Raw genomic sequence first — 17,136 nt, 5'->3', positions numbered from 1 at the left:
CTCCCATCCCTAATGTCGCACTCCCCCCTTTTCCCTCGTTTCACTGGGAGAAAAAGGAGCCATTTCCCTTCCTGCATCCAGCACAGCTCAGCGCCGCAGGGGGCAACTCGGAGGCCGGCCAAGATGATTTACAGGATCTGCTGCGTCTGGGGCTGTACCCCAGGGAAGGGCGAGTGTGTGTGGGAGTCTGCTGCCATTTTCCATAATAAATCCTGGTGGGAACTGAATGTTCCCAGATCGGGGCCGGAGGCAAACTCAGCGCGGCATTTCTCTGCCGATCTGTCCTTGGGACTTAATCTCAAATCTGTTATCGCCACCCGCATCGAACACTGGAAGTCAGCGATGCCAATTGTAGCGGTTTTGATATCCCTTCCAGCTATTTTTTTTACCCCTGACCAGCTCAGGGTGGTTCGAGCCAATTCTTTTCCCCTGTTAGCAACAGCGGCGGGTGGGTGCCGGTTGCCTCGCTCTGGTTTTGCCAGGTATAAAGCCAGGGAGCCCCTCTCCGCCCCATCCCTCACCTGGCAGGCACCGCCAGTGGGGACCTGGGCAGGGGCAATGGCCGAGCTGCCCGTCCCGGAGCTGCCCGCCACCCTGTCCCGCTGCAGCGGCCGCTTTACCATCAGCACCCTCCTGAGCACAGAGGAGGGCGTCTGGGGTCCCTATGCAGCCACCGAGGGGGCCGGCTGCGACAGCGCCCACCCCACCCACCTCTCCGGCAGCACCCTCTGCACCAGGACCTTTGGCTACAACACGGTGGACGTCGTGCCTGCCTACGAGCACTATGCCAACAGCAAGGGGATGGGTGACGCCAGGAAGGGGAGGCCCTCGCTGGCGGACCTGCACTCCATTCTCAAGGTAAGGTGGGACTCGGCGGTGCCGCCGGCATCCCCTGGCCGTGCTGCTGGTGCCTGGTCCCTGCAGTGCGTCCGTGGCATGGCATCTCCCAGTTATTCGTGCCGTGCTGATGTGCTCATCCCCAGGATGGTCCCAGGGAGATGCCAGGGGATAATCCAGCTGTTTCCAGCTGTGTGCTCAGCCAGAGCTCTCCTCGCAGCTGCACCCCTCGGGGATGGTGGCTGCCTTCAGCCCTGCCCGCCCTCACCTGCCCTCCCCTTGTCCCCACAGCCCGACCCGGGCCGTCTCCACCCGCCGGTGTCCAGCCCGCAGCGGAGCAATGGCCTGCCGGAGGCCGGGCCGGAGGAGGCGACGGGGGAGCCGGGCAGAGACCCCATGCCAGAGCCCGTCCGCTTTGGATGGGTGAAGGGCGTGATGGTGAGTGTGACTTGTCCCGCTGGGAGCATCGCTCTGCCCTCCCACCCCTCCCAAGCAGGGGCACAATGCATTTGCCCCTCATCGTCACATTTTTCCCAATATATGTATTTTTTCACAAGTGTCTGCACTCTGAACGATTCCCCTGCCCTCCGTTGGCACGTTGTTTTTTGCTCAGAGGAGCAGGGGAGCTGGTGTGGCCCTGGCTGTCCCCAGGTGCCTGTGCGCTGATGGCCGGTCCCCCTCTCTGCCCCCCCAGATTCGCTGCATGCTGAACATCTGGGGAGTCATCCTCTACCTGCGCCTGCCCTGGATCACCGCCCAGGCGGGAATCGGTGGGTGCCGCGGTGCATTGCGGGCGGGATGACGGCACCGGGCTCGCTGTGGCCTGAAACACCTGGGGCGGGGGCGGAAATGCCAGCAGCATCAAGCGTAGGGTGATGCAGGGGGGTCTGTGGGGCCAGGGATGCTGCGTGGGGCTGGGAGGGATGCAGGAACAAAGCGGTGCCCTCTCCCCGCAGCCCTGACGTGGCTCATCATCCTGATGTCCGTGACAGTGACCACCATCACTGGCTTGTCCATCTCTGCCATATCCACCAACGGCAAAGTGAAGTCAGGTAGCGTGTGGTCCCCGCCTCCGGCCACCTCGGGGGGGTCTCCTCCGCCCTGGGGCTGCCCCGTGGACGTAAACTCCCGGCACGGGCTGCGAGCTGCAGGGGGGGCCCCCCAAAGACAAGGGGGGGGAGAGGAGGGGGAGGCAGCTAATGCCGTGGGGTGCTCCTGCCGCCTCAGGGGGCACGTACTTCCTCATCTCGCGGAGCCTCGGGCCGGAGCTGGGCGGCTCCATCGGGCTGATCTTTGCCTTTGCGAATGCGGTGGCCGTGGCCATGCACACAGTGGGCTTCGCCGAAACTGTCCGGGACCTGCTGCAGGTAAGAAAGCGTCTCTGTGTCCCCTCCACCACCTCCATCCCCACCTCCTCCATCCCCACCTCCTCTCTGCACAGGCTGCGTTAATTATCAACATTTGCGTTAACACTAAGCCACCGATAATCAACCACCGGCTGCTAAAACTCGTGTCCATCCCAGCGGTTCGGTTCGGGGAAGGGTCACTTCCGCGTCGCGGATGTTTCCCCTCCCCAGGAGCACAACTCCCTCATCGTGGACCCCACCAATGACATTCGCATCATCGGGGTCGTCACCGTGACGGTGCTGCTGGGCATCTCCCTGGCCGGCATGGAGTGGGAGGCCAAGGTAATGCTCGCTTCCTCCACTCTCCTTATTCCTTTGGGCTGATAGGAGCTGTCCCTACTGCCCACCGGGCATCCGAGGAGCAGAGGATGCCCATAGCACCCCAAAAATAGGCAAGGCTTTCTCCTAATGAGTTTTTCATCCCCTCAGCACCCAAACCCCGACCCCTCAGCTGGCTCTTTCTGGTCTGGCAGGCGCAGATACTGTTTTTCCTGGTCATCTTGGTTTCCTTCATAAATTACCTGGTGGGGACGGTGATCCCAGCCACCGCCGAGAAGCAAGCAAAGGGCTTCTTCAGCTACCGAGGTGGGTCCACCACGGGTTGAGGTTACGCTCAACAGGTCCAAGCACATCACTGGAGCCCGGCTCTTTGCTGCTGTTGGGGGAGAAGTTTTCTACGGGACAGTGCTCCTCGCTGGGAGGTGTCATTAAAAGCATGGCGTCTTCCTCCCGTGGGTTACCTGCCGTCAGCAGTGTGCCTCCATCCAGAGCTGAGATGCTTCAGCCAGGAGACAGACAGTTGGGAGGCCCCAAATGCTTCTCCTCTGCTTCCTCCCCAGCCGACATCTTTGCCCAGAACTTCGTGCCCAACTGGCGTGGACCCGAGGGCTCATTCTTCGGCTTGTTTTCCATTTTCTTCCCGTCGGCAACTGGCATCCTGGCTGGGGCCAACATTTCAGGTGACCTGAAGGTGGGTTTTGGCCATTGCTGCCTGAACTGGCGTTTCTCAGGGCTCAAGCCCTGTTTTTCCTGGGGCTTTGGTTTTGGTCCAGCTTTTAGACCCTATTTTATTTCTTCTGGACACTTTGGGGAAGGCTCAGCCAGGAGATGCTCTGCGGCTTTGTGTCGCAATGAATTAAAATTCCTCTTGTATAGCAGCCATGATTAAAATGCCATTTTAGCGATGCTGCTGGAAAGCTGTCTTACATCTCTCTGTGACTCCCTTGGGCAGGATCCTGCTGTGGCCATCCCCAAGGGCACCTTGATGGCCATCTTCTGGACCACCGTGTCTTACCTGGTGCTCTCTGCTACAATTGGTAAGCAGCACATCCTCCGGTGGCCTGGGAGGATGCAGGTGGTGGGAGCCGGGATCAAGCCGTGGACGCTGGCACCGATACCCCAGGGCGAGTGCCGCAGGTGCCAGACCTCATTCCTGCCCCCATGGTGGGCCAAGTCCTGCTGGGTGGGCAACACAGCTCATGGCATTGCTCATAGCATGCCATGGCAGCTCCATGGCGGAGACCTGGGGGATGTCGCAGGCAACGGGGATGTGGGGCTGGGTTGCATGAAACCGCGGAGAGATGCCGGCCCCACTCCAGCCCTGCTGGAGGGCTGCTGGGATGGCACACATGCAGGAGGTGAGCAGGCGCTGCGTGCCCCCCCAGGTGCCTGCGTGGTCCGGGATGCCTCGGGCAGCCTGAACGACAGCGTGGCGGTGGGCTCGGTGGGCTGCGAGGGACTGGCCTGCAGCTTCGGCTGGAACTTCACTGCCTGCGCCCAGCAGCAGAGCTGCCGATACGGGCTCAGCAACTACTACCAGGTGCTGCTTGGGGCCATCACCTGCACCGGTCCCTGCTCCTGGCTGGGTTTGTGCTGCAAGGGATGGGTTTCCCGGGGCAGCCCCATGGCCAGCATCCCCCCAGCATCCTGGGAGGCACCCGTGCTGTTAAAGCACCCATGTAATGGGGATGCACCAGGGAGCACGTCTTCCTCAGGCTTTTGGGTGCGGCTGGACTTCACTGCCTGGATAATGTTGATGGAAAAGCACTGAGGGCAGCAGGATGGGGCTCAGGGGCTGGAAATCCCTTGGGGCCAGGGCGGAGGTTGATGCACTGGGGGTGCCGGGGTTCCTGACCACCTGGTTTTTGGGCAGAGCATGAGCATGGTGTCCGGGTTCGGCCCCCTCATCACAGCAGGGATCTTTGGTGCTACCCTCTCCTCGGCACTGGCCTGCCTCGTCTCAGCCCCCAAAGTCTTCCAGGTGAGGGGGTGGTGTGTCCACGTCCCCCAGCTCCCGTCCCTGAGCCCAGCAGCGGGCAATGCTCCTGGGTGCACGCTCAGCGCTCCAGGGCTTTGCAGCCATAGCAGCCCTGGGGCGAGGAGGATGCTGCCATTGGCAAAGGCATAAGGCCAGTTCAGCCCTTGCTGTTACGGGTGCAAGAGTCACCACAGCACTGCCATCCCATGTCCCCAGTGAAGCCTGCCGTCCCCAACACCTCTTTCCTCGCAGTGTCTCTGCAGGGACCAGCTCTACCCTCTCATAGGCTTCTTCGGGAAGGGCTATGGGAGGAACAGCGAGCCCATCCGCGGCTACATGCTCACCTACGTCATTGCTGTTGGCTTCATCCTCATTGGTAGGTGCTTGCCACCCTGGCACCCTCCTGGTGCCCACCGCCAGCTGGGTGGCTCGGTCCCCACCGCCAACAGCTCACTCTCCTCCTCCTTCTCCTTGCAGCCGAGCTCAATGCCATCGCCCCCATCATCTCCAACTTCTTCCTCTGCTCCTACGCCCTCATCAACTTCAGCTGCTTCCACGCCTCCATCACCAACTCCCCAGGTGGGCTGTGCCGTGCCGTGCCGTGCGGCGGGTGGCTCCCCGACCAGCTCCCCGTCCTGGCAGCAGCCGCTGTGTGTGTTTGCGTGCAGGCTGGCGACCCTCCTTTCGGTATTACAGCAAGTGGGCCGCGCTCTTCGGTGCTGCTGTCTCAGTGGTGATCATGTTCCTGCTGACCTGGTGGGCGGCCCTCATTGCCTTCGGCATCGTCATCTTCCTCCTGGGATACGTCCTCTACAAAAAGCCGGGTGGGTGGTGGTAACCCAGCACCGGTGATGCCTCGAGGCATCTGGCCCCGTTGCTAATCCATCTTCCCCACGCAGATGTCAACTGGGGCTCCTCCATGCAAGCCAGCTCGTACAACATGGCCCTCAACTACTCGGTGGGGCTGAGCGAAGTGGACGAGCACATCAAGAACTACAGGCAAGGGTGGCTTGGCGCGGTGCTGGGCATGGAGAGATGGGGATGCAGAGCCAGCTGCCACCGCCAGCAAACCCAGGGTGGCTTCATGCCCGTGGTCATGTCCTCACCACTGTCCTCAGTAACTGGGAGCCCCGGGAAAATGTGTCTGTCTCCAAAACACCATGTCTTGCTGTGTCGGCAGAGGTGGAAAGCAGGGCAAACCTTGCCTTTCCTGTACCAGGCAGATGCGTTGGTCTCATCTGATATAAAAAGACCAAAGAGTGAGGCTGGACCCTCAAACACATGATTTCATCTCATCCTAAAGACGCTCCCTATAGTTGCCGCTGGCCAGGTGTGGGAGAAGAGACGCAGCTCCATTCCAGAGAGGCTCGGTTCCTCCAAAGTACCAGCCTTCGCCCCTTTTCTCTCCCTGCCTGCAGACCGCAGTGCCTGGTGCTGACCGGCCCTCCCAATTTCCGCCCGGCCCTGGTGGACTTCGTGGGGACATTCACCAAGAACCTCAGCCTGATGCTCTGCGGCAACGTGCTGATCGTGAGTCATCTGCAAAAGCCGGTCGGTTCCCAGTCCTGGGGGCTCCAGCCGCCCGTGGGCGGTGGGCTGGGAAATCCAGATGCATCCTGGTGGGCTCATGGGGTGGGGATTGAAATGTGCCCATTTATGTGCTGCTGGATGATGAAATGTTTCATCTGGGAGCCTCTCCAGCTTGTTAACCAATACTGATGAAGCATCGGGATGTCCCTGTGGGCTAATGGCTTCCCCTTGCCAATTAATTGCCAAAGAAAAGATGTGGTAGGACGAGGCGGTTGCTCAGAGGACGGGGTGGTCTTGCAGCCCTGAAACCTCAAGAGCAATTGGGGACATGTAGTGCAGCAAATGCCAGCTCATCCGCAGCCATGGGACTGCTGGCATCGTGTGTGTTGGCTGTTGACTCCCAAAATTCTCTGGTTTTCTTGCTGTGATTGTAACCTCCCATGTGGGCATGGGTTACATCCAGGTCTTGCCAATGATTTGGGAAGAGAGAAGCTGGAGGTCCTTGGTGGCAAGACCACCAGCTGGAAGGGGTCACCTGGGTCTGAGCCTCTGCCCCTGCTCCCCCCAGGGACCACGGAAGCAGAAGATGCCAGAGTCCCGGCTGACAGCGGACGGCCACACCAAGTGGCTTACGAAGAGGAAGATCAAGGCTTTCTACACAGATGTGGTGGCTGAGGATCTGAGGAGTGGCGTCCAAATGCTCATCCAGGTAGAGCCACCCTCAGCCATCAACCGTCAGGGTCCTTCCGCTTCCATCACTGAGTGGGGGGCTCTGACTGCCCTCGCAGACCTCCAGGCACCCCCCTTTGCTCGCTCCCCTGTGGGCTGACACCATCCGCGTCTGTCTGTCCCTGCAGAGGGGTCTCATGGGGACATCTATCCATAGGCTGCTGGCCTTGGGAAGATGAGACCCAACATCCTGGTGCTGGGCTACAAGAGGAACTGGCGGACAGCATCCCCACAGAGCCTGGAGGACTACGTGGGCATCCTGCAGTACGGCCACGCTGGCTTCTCCGCCCCTGGGGACGCTGGCATCCGGCGGTGGCCCCGCGGTTGGGTGCAGGGGTGCTGTGGCTGCGTGTGCAGGGTCTGGCCGGGCTGGCAGTGCTGCCTGACAGAAACCGGCCACCATTAACTGCCTTCTCCTCCCTCCTTCCAGTGACGCCTTCGATTTCAAGTATGGCGTGTGCTTGATGAGAATGAAGGAAGGGCTGAATGTTTCCCGAGTGATGCAGGCTCATGGTAAGCAGTTTTGGGCAGCCGGCGATGCTCGGCAATGTGCCGGAGCTGTAGGATGTGCCAGCCAGCACCATGTGTCCCCAGGCGAAGGTCACAGTCCTGGTGGGACATCACTCCTGGGCTGGGACCAAAGAGGGTGGGACACTGGGGTGCTGCCCTGCTGCCCGTGCTCTTCTCCCTCCCCAGTTAACCCCACATTCGAGGCAGCGGAGCACGCCGAGGAGAACGGCACAGGCGGCAGAGCAGCCCCAGGCACAGGTTGGTTTTGGCTTGGGGCCGCCGTGAGCATCCCTGGCTCTGAGGATTATTTTGGGGGAGCTGGGTTTGCAGGCAGGGGCGCAGGTTTTGAGCGGCAAAGGGGAGCGGGGCTGGGGCCAGGAGGAAGCATTGCTTTTCCCCGCAGCCGGCGGTGCCCCTTGCCGACGCCAGGACCCTCTTGCCCCGGCAGCAGATTCTGCCACCTTGGCCAGCGAGCAGCAGGCGAGCACCATCTTCCAGAGCGACCAGGGCAAGAAGACCATCGACATTTACTGGCTCTTCGATGATGGAGGTAACCTTCACCTTTGGCTGCTGCGGCTCTTCACCGTCCATCTGTCCAGCTAATGTGAACCCAGCACCTCCATCGCAGTGCCCAGGAGGGCTCGGTCCTCACCGAACGGTGCCAGGGCATCTCTGGCATCTGGCGTTAAGAAAGCGCCGGCGAGCACGTGGGGTCACCGCAGCCGCGTCTCCCATCGGGTGTTTTGGGGACAGGTCTCACGCTGCTCATCCCCTACCTCCTGGGGCGCAAGAAGCGGTGGGGAAAGTGCAAAATCCGGGTGTTTGTCGGCGGGCAGATCAACAGGATGGATGAGGAGAGGAAGGCGTAAGTGCTGGTGGCCACTCGCACTCCACAGCCCCTCTTAGCCACGTGGCCACCGCCACTGCCCCTGTGGGTGGGTGGCAGGAGCCGCTTCCCCACTGAACCTCCCAGGCTTTGCTGTAATGGGATCTGTGGGCTCCGACCTGGCTGCTTTGCTTTGCTCCTCCAAAAATCAGTGTGATTGTGGGGTGGGGAAAACCCAAGTGCAAACCGAGGACAGCGGCAGGAGTTTCTGCCGGGTCAGGTCCCTGCCCGAGCTGCCCTGCTAATTTTTAGAAAATGTGTCCTTTTCCCTCCGGTAGGATTGTCTCTCTGCTGAGCAAGTTCCGTCTTGGCTTCCAGGAGGTCCACATCCTCCCCGACATCAACCAGAAACCCCGGCCAGAGCAGTAACTGTCCCCCTCCCCTTCTCCCCCTGCCCCCAGCACCCCTAAACTCACCCGGACCCCCTTTCCTGGCACCATCGGCTTGTCTTGCAGCATCAAGAGGTTCGATGACCTGATCACTCCCTTCAGGCTGAATGACGGCTTCAAAGACGAGGCTACAGTGAACGAGATGAGGCAGGGCTGTCCCTGGAAGATTTCTGATGAGGAGGTTGATAAAAATAGAGCCAAGGTAGCACCATGGGCTCCTGCAAAGGGTCTCCTGCTTTCGAGACAAAATTCAGTCTTTTTGGAAACAATTATTTTGCATTTGTCAACCCTCTTTGCTCCGCAGTCGCTCCGACAAGTGAGGCTGAACGAGATTTTGCTGGATTACTCACGGGACGCGGCGCTCATAGCCATGTAGGTGCCAGCAACGCCCTCGCGCCCGTTTCTTGCCCTATGGAAATGGATGTTCCCCCCAGCCCTGCGTGGGGAGATCCTGGACAGACATCCCAACACCACTGCGGGACGGTGCTGCACTGCGGGGAAAAGCTCTTGGAAGGCCCCAAGGGGTCTGGCCCGGGTCCCAGTGGGGGGGAGGATGTGGCATTGCCACTTTTTTAGGGAAATAACCTGCAAATTAGCACAGGATTGAGAGAGGGGCTAAGGACGGAGCTTGGCTCAGCGGGGTGGCCGGAGGGGGCTGTGCTGGCTGTGCCTCACCCGGCCCCTCGCTGCCGCCGCAGCACGCTGCCCATCGGCAGGAAGGGTCGCTGCCCCAGCTCCCTCTACATGGCCTGGCTCGAGACCCTCTCGCAGGACCTGAGACCCCCCGTCATCCTCACCCGAGGAAACCAAGAGAACGTGCTGACCTTTTACTGCCAATAAAGCCTCCTGGATCCCTGCCAACTCGGGATGTGCATTTTTCAGGACAGTTTTGATCTCAGAGCGTGCTTGCCCAGGGCTCTGGGGGAGCAGCAAAGGCGTGTGGTCGCCAGTTCTTGGAAAATGCCCGCTGTGCACAGCTGCCACCCTCTTAGAAATTCATTTTGCTGATCTCAGTCTATGCAGGTTGTATAAAGATATAAAATACCACAGGCCCCATAGTGCAGGCACTGCTCCAGCCCTGGGTTTGACTGGAGCCATGCAGGTGAGGCGTGGGGTCCCACGCTGAACCGTACCCCGTTCCGAGAGCAGCAAGGGGACAGCGGGACTCCTGTGCCTGCTCCCCCAGGAGAGCCCGAGCGGTGCTGACGGCCCCGGCAAAGCCACCGTCCTGGGGTGAGAACCGCCCCAGGGGGACGGGAGCGGGTCAGCGCCAAGCCCAGGGGCTGCGGGGACCCTGCACGTCTGCTCAGGGATGGGGACTCCCGGCCTTGAAACGGGCTGAGCCCACCCCCAGCAGCCGAGCAGCAGCAAGATGTCACATCGGGCTGTGGTGCCTGGCTTGCAGGCGTGTGTCCAGCTCCTAACGGAGACAAAATTAACCACCAGAACCAGGACACTTCCTGGTGCAGATGGCCCCAGGCAGGAGGAACCTGCCCCGTGTGAGGCAGGAGCAAGGCTCATTTCCAAAAGCACAACCCAGGCCCCCTTGTCGCCCTGCAGAAGAAATGCACAACACCGTTCACCTTGACCTTTATAGAATTTACTGATAATCACCACCAGGATTAGAAGTGTCAGTAGAAAAATAAAATTTACAGAGTTTTCTATCATACAAAGATTTGTTCATGACAGCCACAGTCATTATCGAGATAGGAAGTCGGGCGGTATCTAAATCAGCCCAGCACAGAGGACGTTCGCACACAGAAAGCAGGGCCATGAGTCTCAGCTCGAGCAGCAATGTTTCTCCGGGGCTGGCGCTTCTCTGCAAGGTGTTTCCTTGACCAACGCTCCTGGCTGGGCTCCCTGGCCAGGGGTTCACAGCACTGCCCAGCCCGGGACACCTCGTCATTGATGTTTTTGCAAGCACTTTGCAGCTTTTGGCAAGGTTGACTGAGCAAAATCTACTGACACCTGCTGAAAAGAGAAGGAATTCCTCCGCTCACCTCACTCAGGATAAGGAACACAAGGGGAAAACCAAACCGATGTGATGAGAGGGGAGGAAACTACCGGCAGTGACCAATCTGGTGCATCAGCTCAAAACTACTCCTCCTTCCCATTTGGATCTGGTTTTACTGGAGAGGGAGGACGGGAAGGCAGCCAGCGGAGTGGAGAATGCTCTGTGAGTACCGAGGTGACACAAAGAACTCTTCCCCCAGCGCTAATACCTGTCAAGACAAGTCAGCAGCCGGTTGTTCACCTTTTATGCAAGAATTCCCTGAAAATTTCATGGTGCCTGGGCACAGAGAGGCACCACCGGCTCCAACCACTCAACTTCCAAACAGTGGATGAGCTGTCAACTCTTCAAATGAAGCAGACCCCCCCCAAAACAGACACAATGGATAGAAAACAGGAGGTTTTCAGTTTGCCCAGCACCAAGCGATTTTTTTTTTTTCATTTGTTCTGAGCTCTTAACAGCCTGGATTTGTCCCCTGCATGCCTCAGCCCCACTACTGCAGAGGAACCATCCTTGTGCCATAGCACGTGGCCCACCGATAAAGTGCTTTCCCAGTTGCAATCAGCTTAGTCCTTGCTACTGAGGGGTGCCAGGCACTGGGGCAGGGGGAAAGTGGAGCACAGCGGGTGCCCAGGACACTGGTTTCTAGCGCCACCTGAAAGATAAGGCCAGACCTGCCCAGTCTAAGTCCTTCCAGGAAAACACAGGACAATTCACGTGAATGAAACCAGGCACTCCGGACACACACTGTGTGTGCAGCCATTCAAAATAAGAAGTGGGAAGGGGGGAAGACATCCAGAGAGATCATTATTCCTGCTTCTTCATAGAATCACAGAATTGTTTAGGTTGTAAAAGACCTTTAAGATCGAGTCCAACCATTAACCTAGCACTGCCAAGTCCACCACTAAACCATGTCCCTAAGCACCACGTCTACCCATCCTTTAAATATCTCCAGGGATGGAGACTCAACCACTTCCCTGGGCAGCCTGTTCCAGTGCCTGACTACTCTTTCAGGGAAGAAGTGTTTCCTAATATCCAACCTAAACTTCCCCTGGTGCAACTTGAGGCCATTTCCTCTTGTCCTATCGCTTGTTACTTGGCAGAAGAGAGCGACCCCCACCTCGCTACAGCCTCCTTTCAGGTAGTTGTAGAGAACAATAAGGTCTCCCCTCAGCCTCCTCTTCTCCAGGCTAAACAACCCCAGCTCCCTCAGCCGCTCCTCATAAGACTTGTGCTCCAGACCCTTCACCAGCTTCGTTGCCCTTCTCTGGACACGCTCCAGCCCCTCGATGTCCTTCTTGTAGTGAGGGGCCCAAGACTGAACAAAGTATTCAAGGTGCGGCCTCACCAGTGCCGAGTACAGGGGGACGATCACTTCCCCAGTCCTGCTGGCCACACTATTCCTGATAGAAGCCAGGATGCCATTGGCCTTCTTGGCCACCTGGGCACACTGCTGGCTCATACTCAGCTGGCTGTCAACCAACACCCGCAAGAAGCGCAGAGGGAAGGAGAGGCCCGACTTTCCCCTGGGGGATGCAGCAGTAGGAAGACCGGCTCTCTACGAGCAGCACAGCACAGGGGGCACTCCGAAGATCCAGGGTTTAGTATACGTTACATCACTTGGACCTCACCCACCTAAGGAGGATTCACATTGAAGTCTTTCCTAAAATGCACAGCTTTATTCCCTGAATTATCATCGGCTAAAATTTAGAGTAATCTCAGCAAGTACCTCCTGAAAAACACCTCTATACATCAGCTGTCAACAGACCACTCTGGAGAAGTCAGTACATAGAGAGAAATTCTTTTTTCATGATAAACACGTGGCCCCGTTGAGGGCTGCTTCAACACAGAGGACACAGGGTTCATGGAAGATAGCTGGCCTTACGAAATGTTGTAGGTACAAAAGGCAAGCTGGTTTGGAAACCAAAGGAGTGCAGCAAAACCACAGATGGGATGTGTGTCCTGGGAGGCTGGACACAGATGGCGCCTTTCCTTGGCAGCCCATACGCCTGTCAGCTGGTAACGAACAAACCAGGACGACAGCAACGCCACGGGGCTGGCTACGCTGCCCAGCCACATCCTTGGGATTCAACCTCAGCTTCCCCAAGGGCCCCAAAAAACCAAGCCCCCAGAAAGCACCCAGCTAGCAACCTGAGAGCCCCGGCCATGTGGCATGCCACCAGGCAAGAGGGCGGATCTAAGAGTTAGTTAAAAGTCACTTAAAACAAAACAAACCAATTCATTAGAGGAGACGACACTGCCTGCTGGTAAGGGTTGGTCTGGAGCTGTGTTCACAAGGCTCGTCCCTGATGGACACGGGAATCAGCCAGGCTCTTCCCGGGACCCTCGCAAGCATCTCGCCCACCGGCACGCTGCGGGCTGGATGCCGAAAAGACAGTGCGCTCCCTGCCTCCACACCTGGGAAGCCCCAAGTCACGACAACCCAGCACCAGCCGTGCAGCTCTCGCCAGCGCAGCCATTGAAGCAGCAGTGTGCTGAGTTTTACATAAGCTGGCCAGCAATGTTTACATATCGGTGAAGACACCCGATTCCACCACACCAATGTAAACGTGTTCAGCAAGTAAAAGGAGAATGGAGAAGTTTAAAAATATGCGTCTCCTTCAGAGCCTGAGAAGCAGCAGCGCATGCTCACACGTGCGCCCTGGGATTTCTCGCATGGGCAGCAGGGCGTAGCACCCATTCAGCTGTGCTTCGCCTCTCAGGCAGAAGGTACACAGTGCCTGAAGGGCTTCACCGTAATAAAATTCACAAAAACAGCAATCCTTTTTACACTGGTTATTTCCTCTGCCGCAGCATTCATAGTCACAGCTCTTGGCCACAAATTTGCACTTTCATCCATCTAAAATGATTTTTCCTTTTGCTGCTCCCAAATTCACTATGACCAAGACCTGGTATTAGAAAGCTGGGGCCAGCAAGAAAACAAATTAAGTTTCTCATTTAAAAAATTCACATTAAAAGAGCTTCAGGTTCACTGCAAACGAAGCAGCAAGAGGTCAAAGCATTAAGTGAGCTCCGAAGACATCACCTCACTCTGTAGTACTGTTTCTACCCCAGAACAGCCCGTGTCACATCTTAGTTATGTCCTGTTGCTACAATTCATCACTGGTAAAAGGTACGTGGGCCTCCTCCTCCAGAAGCCCTTTTCCTATCCTCCATAGGAATAAAGTTTCACTTGGCACTTAATGTTACTAAAAAGTAACAATATTCACAATTTTTATCCTAATTTCAAGCCACACTGGAGGCAGGAGCAGGCCTTCATGTATCCTTTAACCAGTGGAGAAGCACATGCTGGGGGACGCCTCGAGCTGTGTTCCCTCATGATTTGTTTCAGAGATGGCACAGGTGGCAGATCCTTTGCTCTTCCTTCGATTTGTGATCTCTAGCATCTGAAGAAGAGCTAGAGAGTGGCTAAGATGCGTAGAAACGAAACCACCACCACGCAGAATGTCTGACCCACTCCTAAAATGAGGGCTTCAAAGGGAATCATTTTTTTCCCCGCAGCTCTGTAAACTCCAGCAATGGCAGCACCTGTGGAGAGGGGAAAAAGCCAAAACATGAATGCGTGACAGCCACCATGAGATAGACACTGTTATACCACAGGGACAAAGGGGGAGGGCTCAGAGGATCTGAGGCTGGGGCAGAGAACAGGGGAGTCTGCAGCAGAGGGCCCTGAACCCCTGCGCACCGGCTGGCAGAAATGCCAGACTGGGTTTACCGTGCCAAACCTCAGCCAGTAACCAAAGCATGCTGGTGGCAATGGATAAACTGGTGGGGAAACTCTGCTGAGACCTCCAGAAGGCGTGGAGGTTGGGGCAGTTTTGGACATGCTCTCGTCACAAGATCCTCCACGCCACAGCCCACAAGCTGCAAATATTACCCAGTTTTGGGCACAGACACCAAACCTGTGTTTTTTCTCCCAGTGCTCAGAAACCTGAAAGGCCCCCTGGCTCTGCACGTAACAGGCCCGTTTGGTACCCGACAAAGGGCTCAACAGGTGGGACGGTCCAACACTTTCAAACATGGGGCAAGGGGGGAATATCGCCAAAACATTCATCTCCTCTCTACCCCAGGGAATGCTGCGGTTTGGCGCACTCCCGAAGGTGACCTCTGATCGCTACAGAAGCACCCGGTCGACATTTTCGAGCATCTACCGTACTTGTTAGGATGCCGGCGGTAATGGGTCCCACGATGCCCATCAGGAGAAGGCTCACGGACATGAACCTGCCGTACTTGTGATGCCTGAGCGTGAAGAGCGCTAGCAAAGCGGCCGGAACGTGGAAGGAGAGGGAGGAGACGAGGGCCCACAGGAAGACGCCATACCACATCTCTGTGGAGAGAAGGGCCGTGAGGCAGGCTCGGGGCCCGCAGGCCCCCAGCGAGGCCGGCGGAGGCGGCGGGAGGGCCCCGCTCCGAGCAGGCCCCGCGGTGGGGAGGGTACCTGGGAAGGTGGAGAGCGGGCTGGAGTAGGTGGTGGTGCCGTTGCCCACGCGGGGCACCAGGCGGAGGCTGAGGATCTGCTGCAGGAGCCCCCCACCGCCGCCGCCCGGCTCGCCGCCCTCCATCCCCTCACCGGCCCCGCCGGCGCCATCCGCTGGCTCCTCTTCCGCCCGCCCCCTTCCGCCCGCTCCAGCCAATGGGAAGCGTCGCTCGGTGACAAGCAAGCCCCTCCGCCAACCGCCGCCCGCCAGGAAGGGTCCGGCCAGCCGGGCCCCGTCCCCACCCCCCGCGCTGCCATGGGAACGGCTGTCGGCCGCAAAGAATGCCGGGAGCCCCCCCCGCCAGGGAAGCCCCCCTCGGGGCGCGGGGCGGTGCCATTGGCCGGGGCTGGGGAGGCGCTCTAGCCCGCTGGCTGTCCTCTCATCTTTGCTCCCCGTGCTTGGTGCTGCCTAGGAGGTGCAGCCGCCTCTCACCCCGATAGGGGGCGCCCCGGGACGGGCGGCGACGCTCTGGGCGGCGGCGGGCACGCGTGAGGTGGAGGCGGCGGCGGGCGTGAGGCGGCGGCGGGGTCTGGCCGGGGCGGGCCGGCACCATGTCGGGCTCGGAGGAGTACTCCTCCGCCGAGGACGAGGACTACGTGCCCTCGGGTGAGCGGTGGCGGGCCGGGCGGGGGGCGGCGGCGGCGGTGGTCCCGGTGCTCACCGGCTGTGCTTGCAGGTGCGGAGTACAGCGAGGACGACGTGAGCGAGCTGGTGCGGGAGGAGGCGGCGGACAGCCCGCGGCCGCCCCGCGGCAGGAGGAGCCCCCGCCGCCCCGCCAGCAGGTAGGGCCGCGGGCGGAGCCGCCCCCGGTTGGGCACAGACGGGGGTTCCCGGGGGAGCGAACCGGCGTTGGCTCTGCCCAGCTGGGAGCCGCCTCCGCCGGTGCTCGTTCCCCCGGGCGCAGCGCTGAGGGACGGAGGAACGCTTTTCTTCGTTCGTTAAATAACGTCAGAGGCAGGGATCCTCAGGTTTGACAGACACCGAGCCTGGAAACCCTCCCCAGGAGCTACTTATTTTCCTTTTGATAAGCCTTTTTAAGTACAGAACGCTTTTCAGTGCCGCGTATATACAGTTTATTTAAAATTGGTTCCTGTCTTGGCCAAGTTCTCCTCCTCTCCTGGTTCCTACAACATCCCAGAGCCCATTGTGTACTTACAGATACACACACACACACATATGCCAGACTACTTCAGGGGCCTGCCTGCTTCAGTCTCACTGTGTTTTCTGAACAGCATCATCTTTTAATTAAGTAGCTTCATCCCCAAGATTAGGGGAAACCTCCCAGGTAGAATGTCTTAATGAGAATATGAAATACCGTGTTGCTTCACCCATGCTTACAGTTCAGCTCTGGAATAGTGTTGCAGTACCTCAGTGTGTATATATATTTTTTTTTTTTTTTTTTTGGCATCTGCTTCCAGGAAAAGGAAGAAAGGAGGCCTCCTGCTAGAGGCAGATGAGAAAGAGGAAGAAAAGGCTCAGCAGAATGAAGAGGAGGAAGAGGAAGTGGACAATGTAGAGCAGATGGAAAGAAACAGAGAAGAAGAAGAAAAAAGGAAAGAGGATGCTCTTTGGGCCAGTTTCCTTAGCGACGTGGGACAGAAACCCAAAGCGGGGGCTGCCACGCAAGTGACGCAAGCTAAGAAGGTAACAGGGGCCTGGGCCTTCACCCAGGGCGTGTGGGAAGGGCCTGAAGCTTTAGAGCATGTGGCGTTGATTCTAGCTGGTACCTAATGTCTGTCAGAGCCGGGAGGAGGCTGGGTTCACCCCTGCCTCGTCTGCTTTGTAAGTCTGGAGCCCCACCATGGGGCAAACTGTAAGCTGCTGGTTTCCTTCTAACTGGGGAGGTCTGTGATCTGGTGGTGCTGCTTTCAGAGCTGCTTGTCAGCATCTTGGAGGGTCCCACGGAGCCCTGCTGGCTTCTCTTCCTGGTCCTGGATTCTCCTTGTGACACAGGAGCAGCACAATGAGTTTCAGTCTGAGCTGTGCCCACAAGCACAGCTCTCCCCTGAGGCTTGTGCCTTTCCTGATGCTTAAAAAAAAAAAAAAAAAAAGGGAGACTCTGTGTGTGTGAGTGGGGAAGCA

At 58.3% G+C, this 17,136-nt stretch overlaps 3 protein-coding genes across 5 annotated transcripts in view; 2 read left to right on the top strand and 1 right to left on the bottom strand.

Annotated features, from left to right (window-relative positions):
- Positions 1-558: 558 nt before the first annotated feature.
- Positions 559-9,384, top strand: SLC12A3 (solute carrier family 12 member 3; the record flags this gene model as incomplete). Its single annotated transcript, XM_082319580.1, has 26 exons — positions 559-858; positions 1,129-1,275; positions 1,532-1,607; positions 1,794-1,889; positions 2,065-2,204; positions 2,415-2,525; positions 2,717-2,828; positions 3,083-3,213; positions 3,475-3,559; positions 3,908-4,062; positions 4,396-4,503; positions 4,753-4,876; positions 4,978-5,079; positions 5,169-5,324; positions 5,400-5,505; positions 5,919-6,051; positions 6,599-6,739; positions 6,917-7,023; positions 7,190-7,272; positions 7,456-7,527; positions 7,718-7,819; positions 8,023-8,134; positions 8,434-8,520; positions 8,611-8,746; positions 8,849-8,916; positions 9,243-9,384. The coding sequence occupies 26 exons, from the start codon at positions 559-561 to the stop codon at positions 9,382-9,384; spliced, it is 3,132 nt and encodes a 1,043-aa protein (XP_082175706.1).
- A 764-nt stretch (positions 9,385-10,148) lies between these two features.
- Positions 10,149-15,176, bottom strand: TMEM170A (transmembrane protein 170A). Its single transcript, XM_082319317.1, has 3 exons — positions 15,015-15,176; positions 14,733-14,903; positions 10,149-14,104 (listed from the first exon to the last, which is right to left on the bottom strand). The coding sequence occupies exons 1-3, from the start codon at positions 15,136-15,138 to the stop codon at positions 13,974-13,976; spliced, it is 426 nt and encodes a 141-aa protein (XP_082175443.1). The 5' UTR covers positions 15,139-15,176; the 3' UTR covers positions 10,149-13,973.
- A 357-nt stretch (positions 15,177-15,533) lies between these two features.
- Positions 15,534-17,136, top strand: part of CFDP1 (craniofacial development protein 1) — a 68,005-nt gene continuing 66,402 nt past the window's right edge. For all 3 annotated transcript variants that reach the window (XR_014229079.1, XM_082320602.1, XM_082320603.1), the window contains exons 1-3: positions 15,534-15,660; positions 15,731-15,836; positions 16,473-16,698. Coding sequence is in view for 2 of the 3 variants with exons in the window: in XM_082320602.1 (XP_082176728.1) it covers positions 15,606-15,660; positions 15,731-15,836; positions 16,473-16,698 (387 nt within the window). In the remaining variant the exon portion in view is untranslated. The remainder of the gene's footprint in view (positions 15,661-15,730; positions 15,837-16,472; positions 16,699-17,136) is intronic.

The sequence above is a fragment of the Platalea leucorodia genome, assembly GCF_965183815.1.
Source record: "Platalea leucorodia genome assembly, chromosome: 8".
Lineage (NCBI taxonomy): Eukaryota > Metazoa > Chordata > Aves > Pelecaniformes > Threskiornithidae > Platalea > Platalea leucorodia.
This window is presented reverse-complemented; position numbering and strand designations above follow the sequence as displayed.

Bases quoted from the DNA above. Each gene is read 5' to 3' on its own strand.
- TMEM170A (XM_082319317.1), bottom strand. From the start codon at position 15,138: ATGGAGGGCGGCGAGCCGGGCGGCGGCGGTGGGGGGCTCCTGCAGCAG. The intron at 14,904-15,014 runs GTACCCTCCCCA...TTCTCTCCACAG, and splicing joins CCCGCTCTCCACCTTCCCAG to AGATGTGGTATGGCGTCTTC. The intron at 14,105-14,732 runs GTACGGTAGATG...CCCTCTCCACAG, and splicing joins TACCGCCGGCATCCTAACAA to GTGCTGCCATTGCTGGAGTT.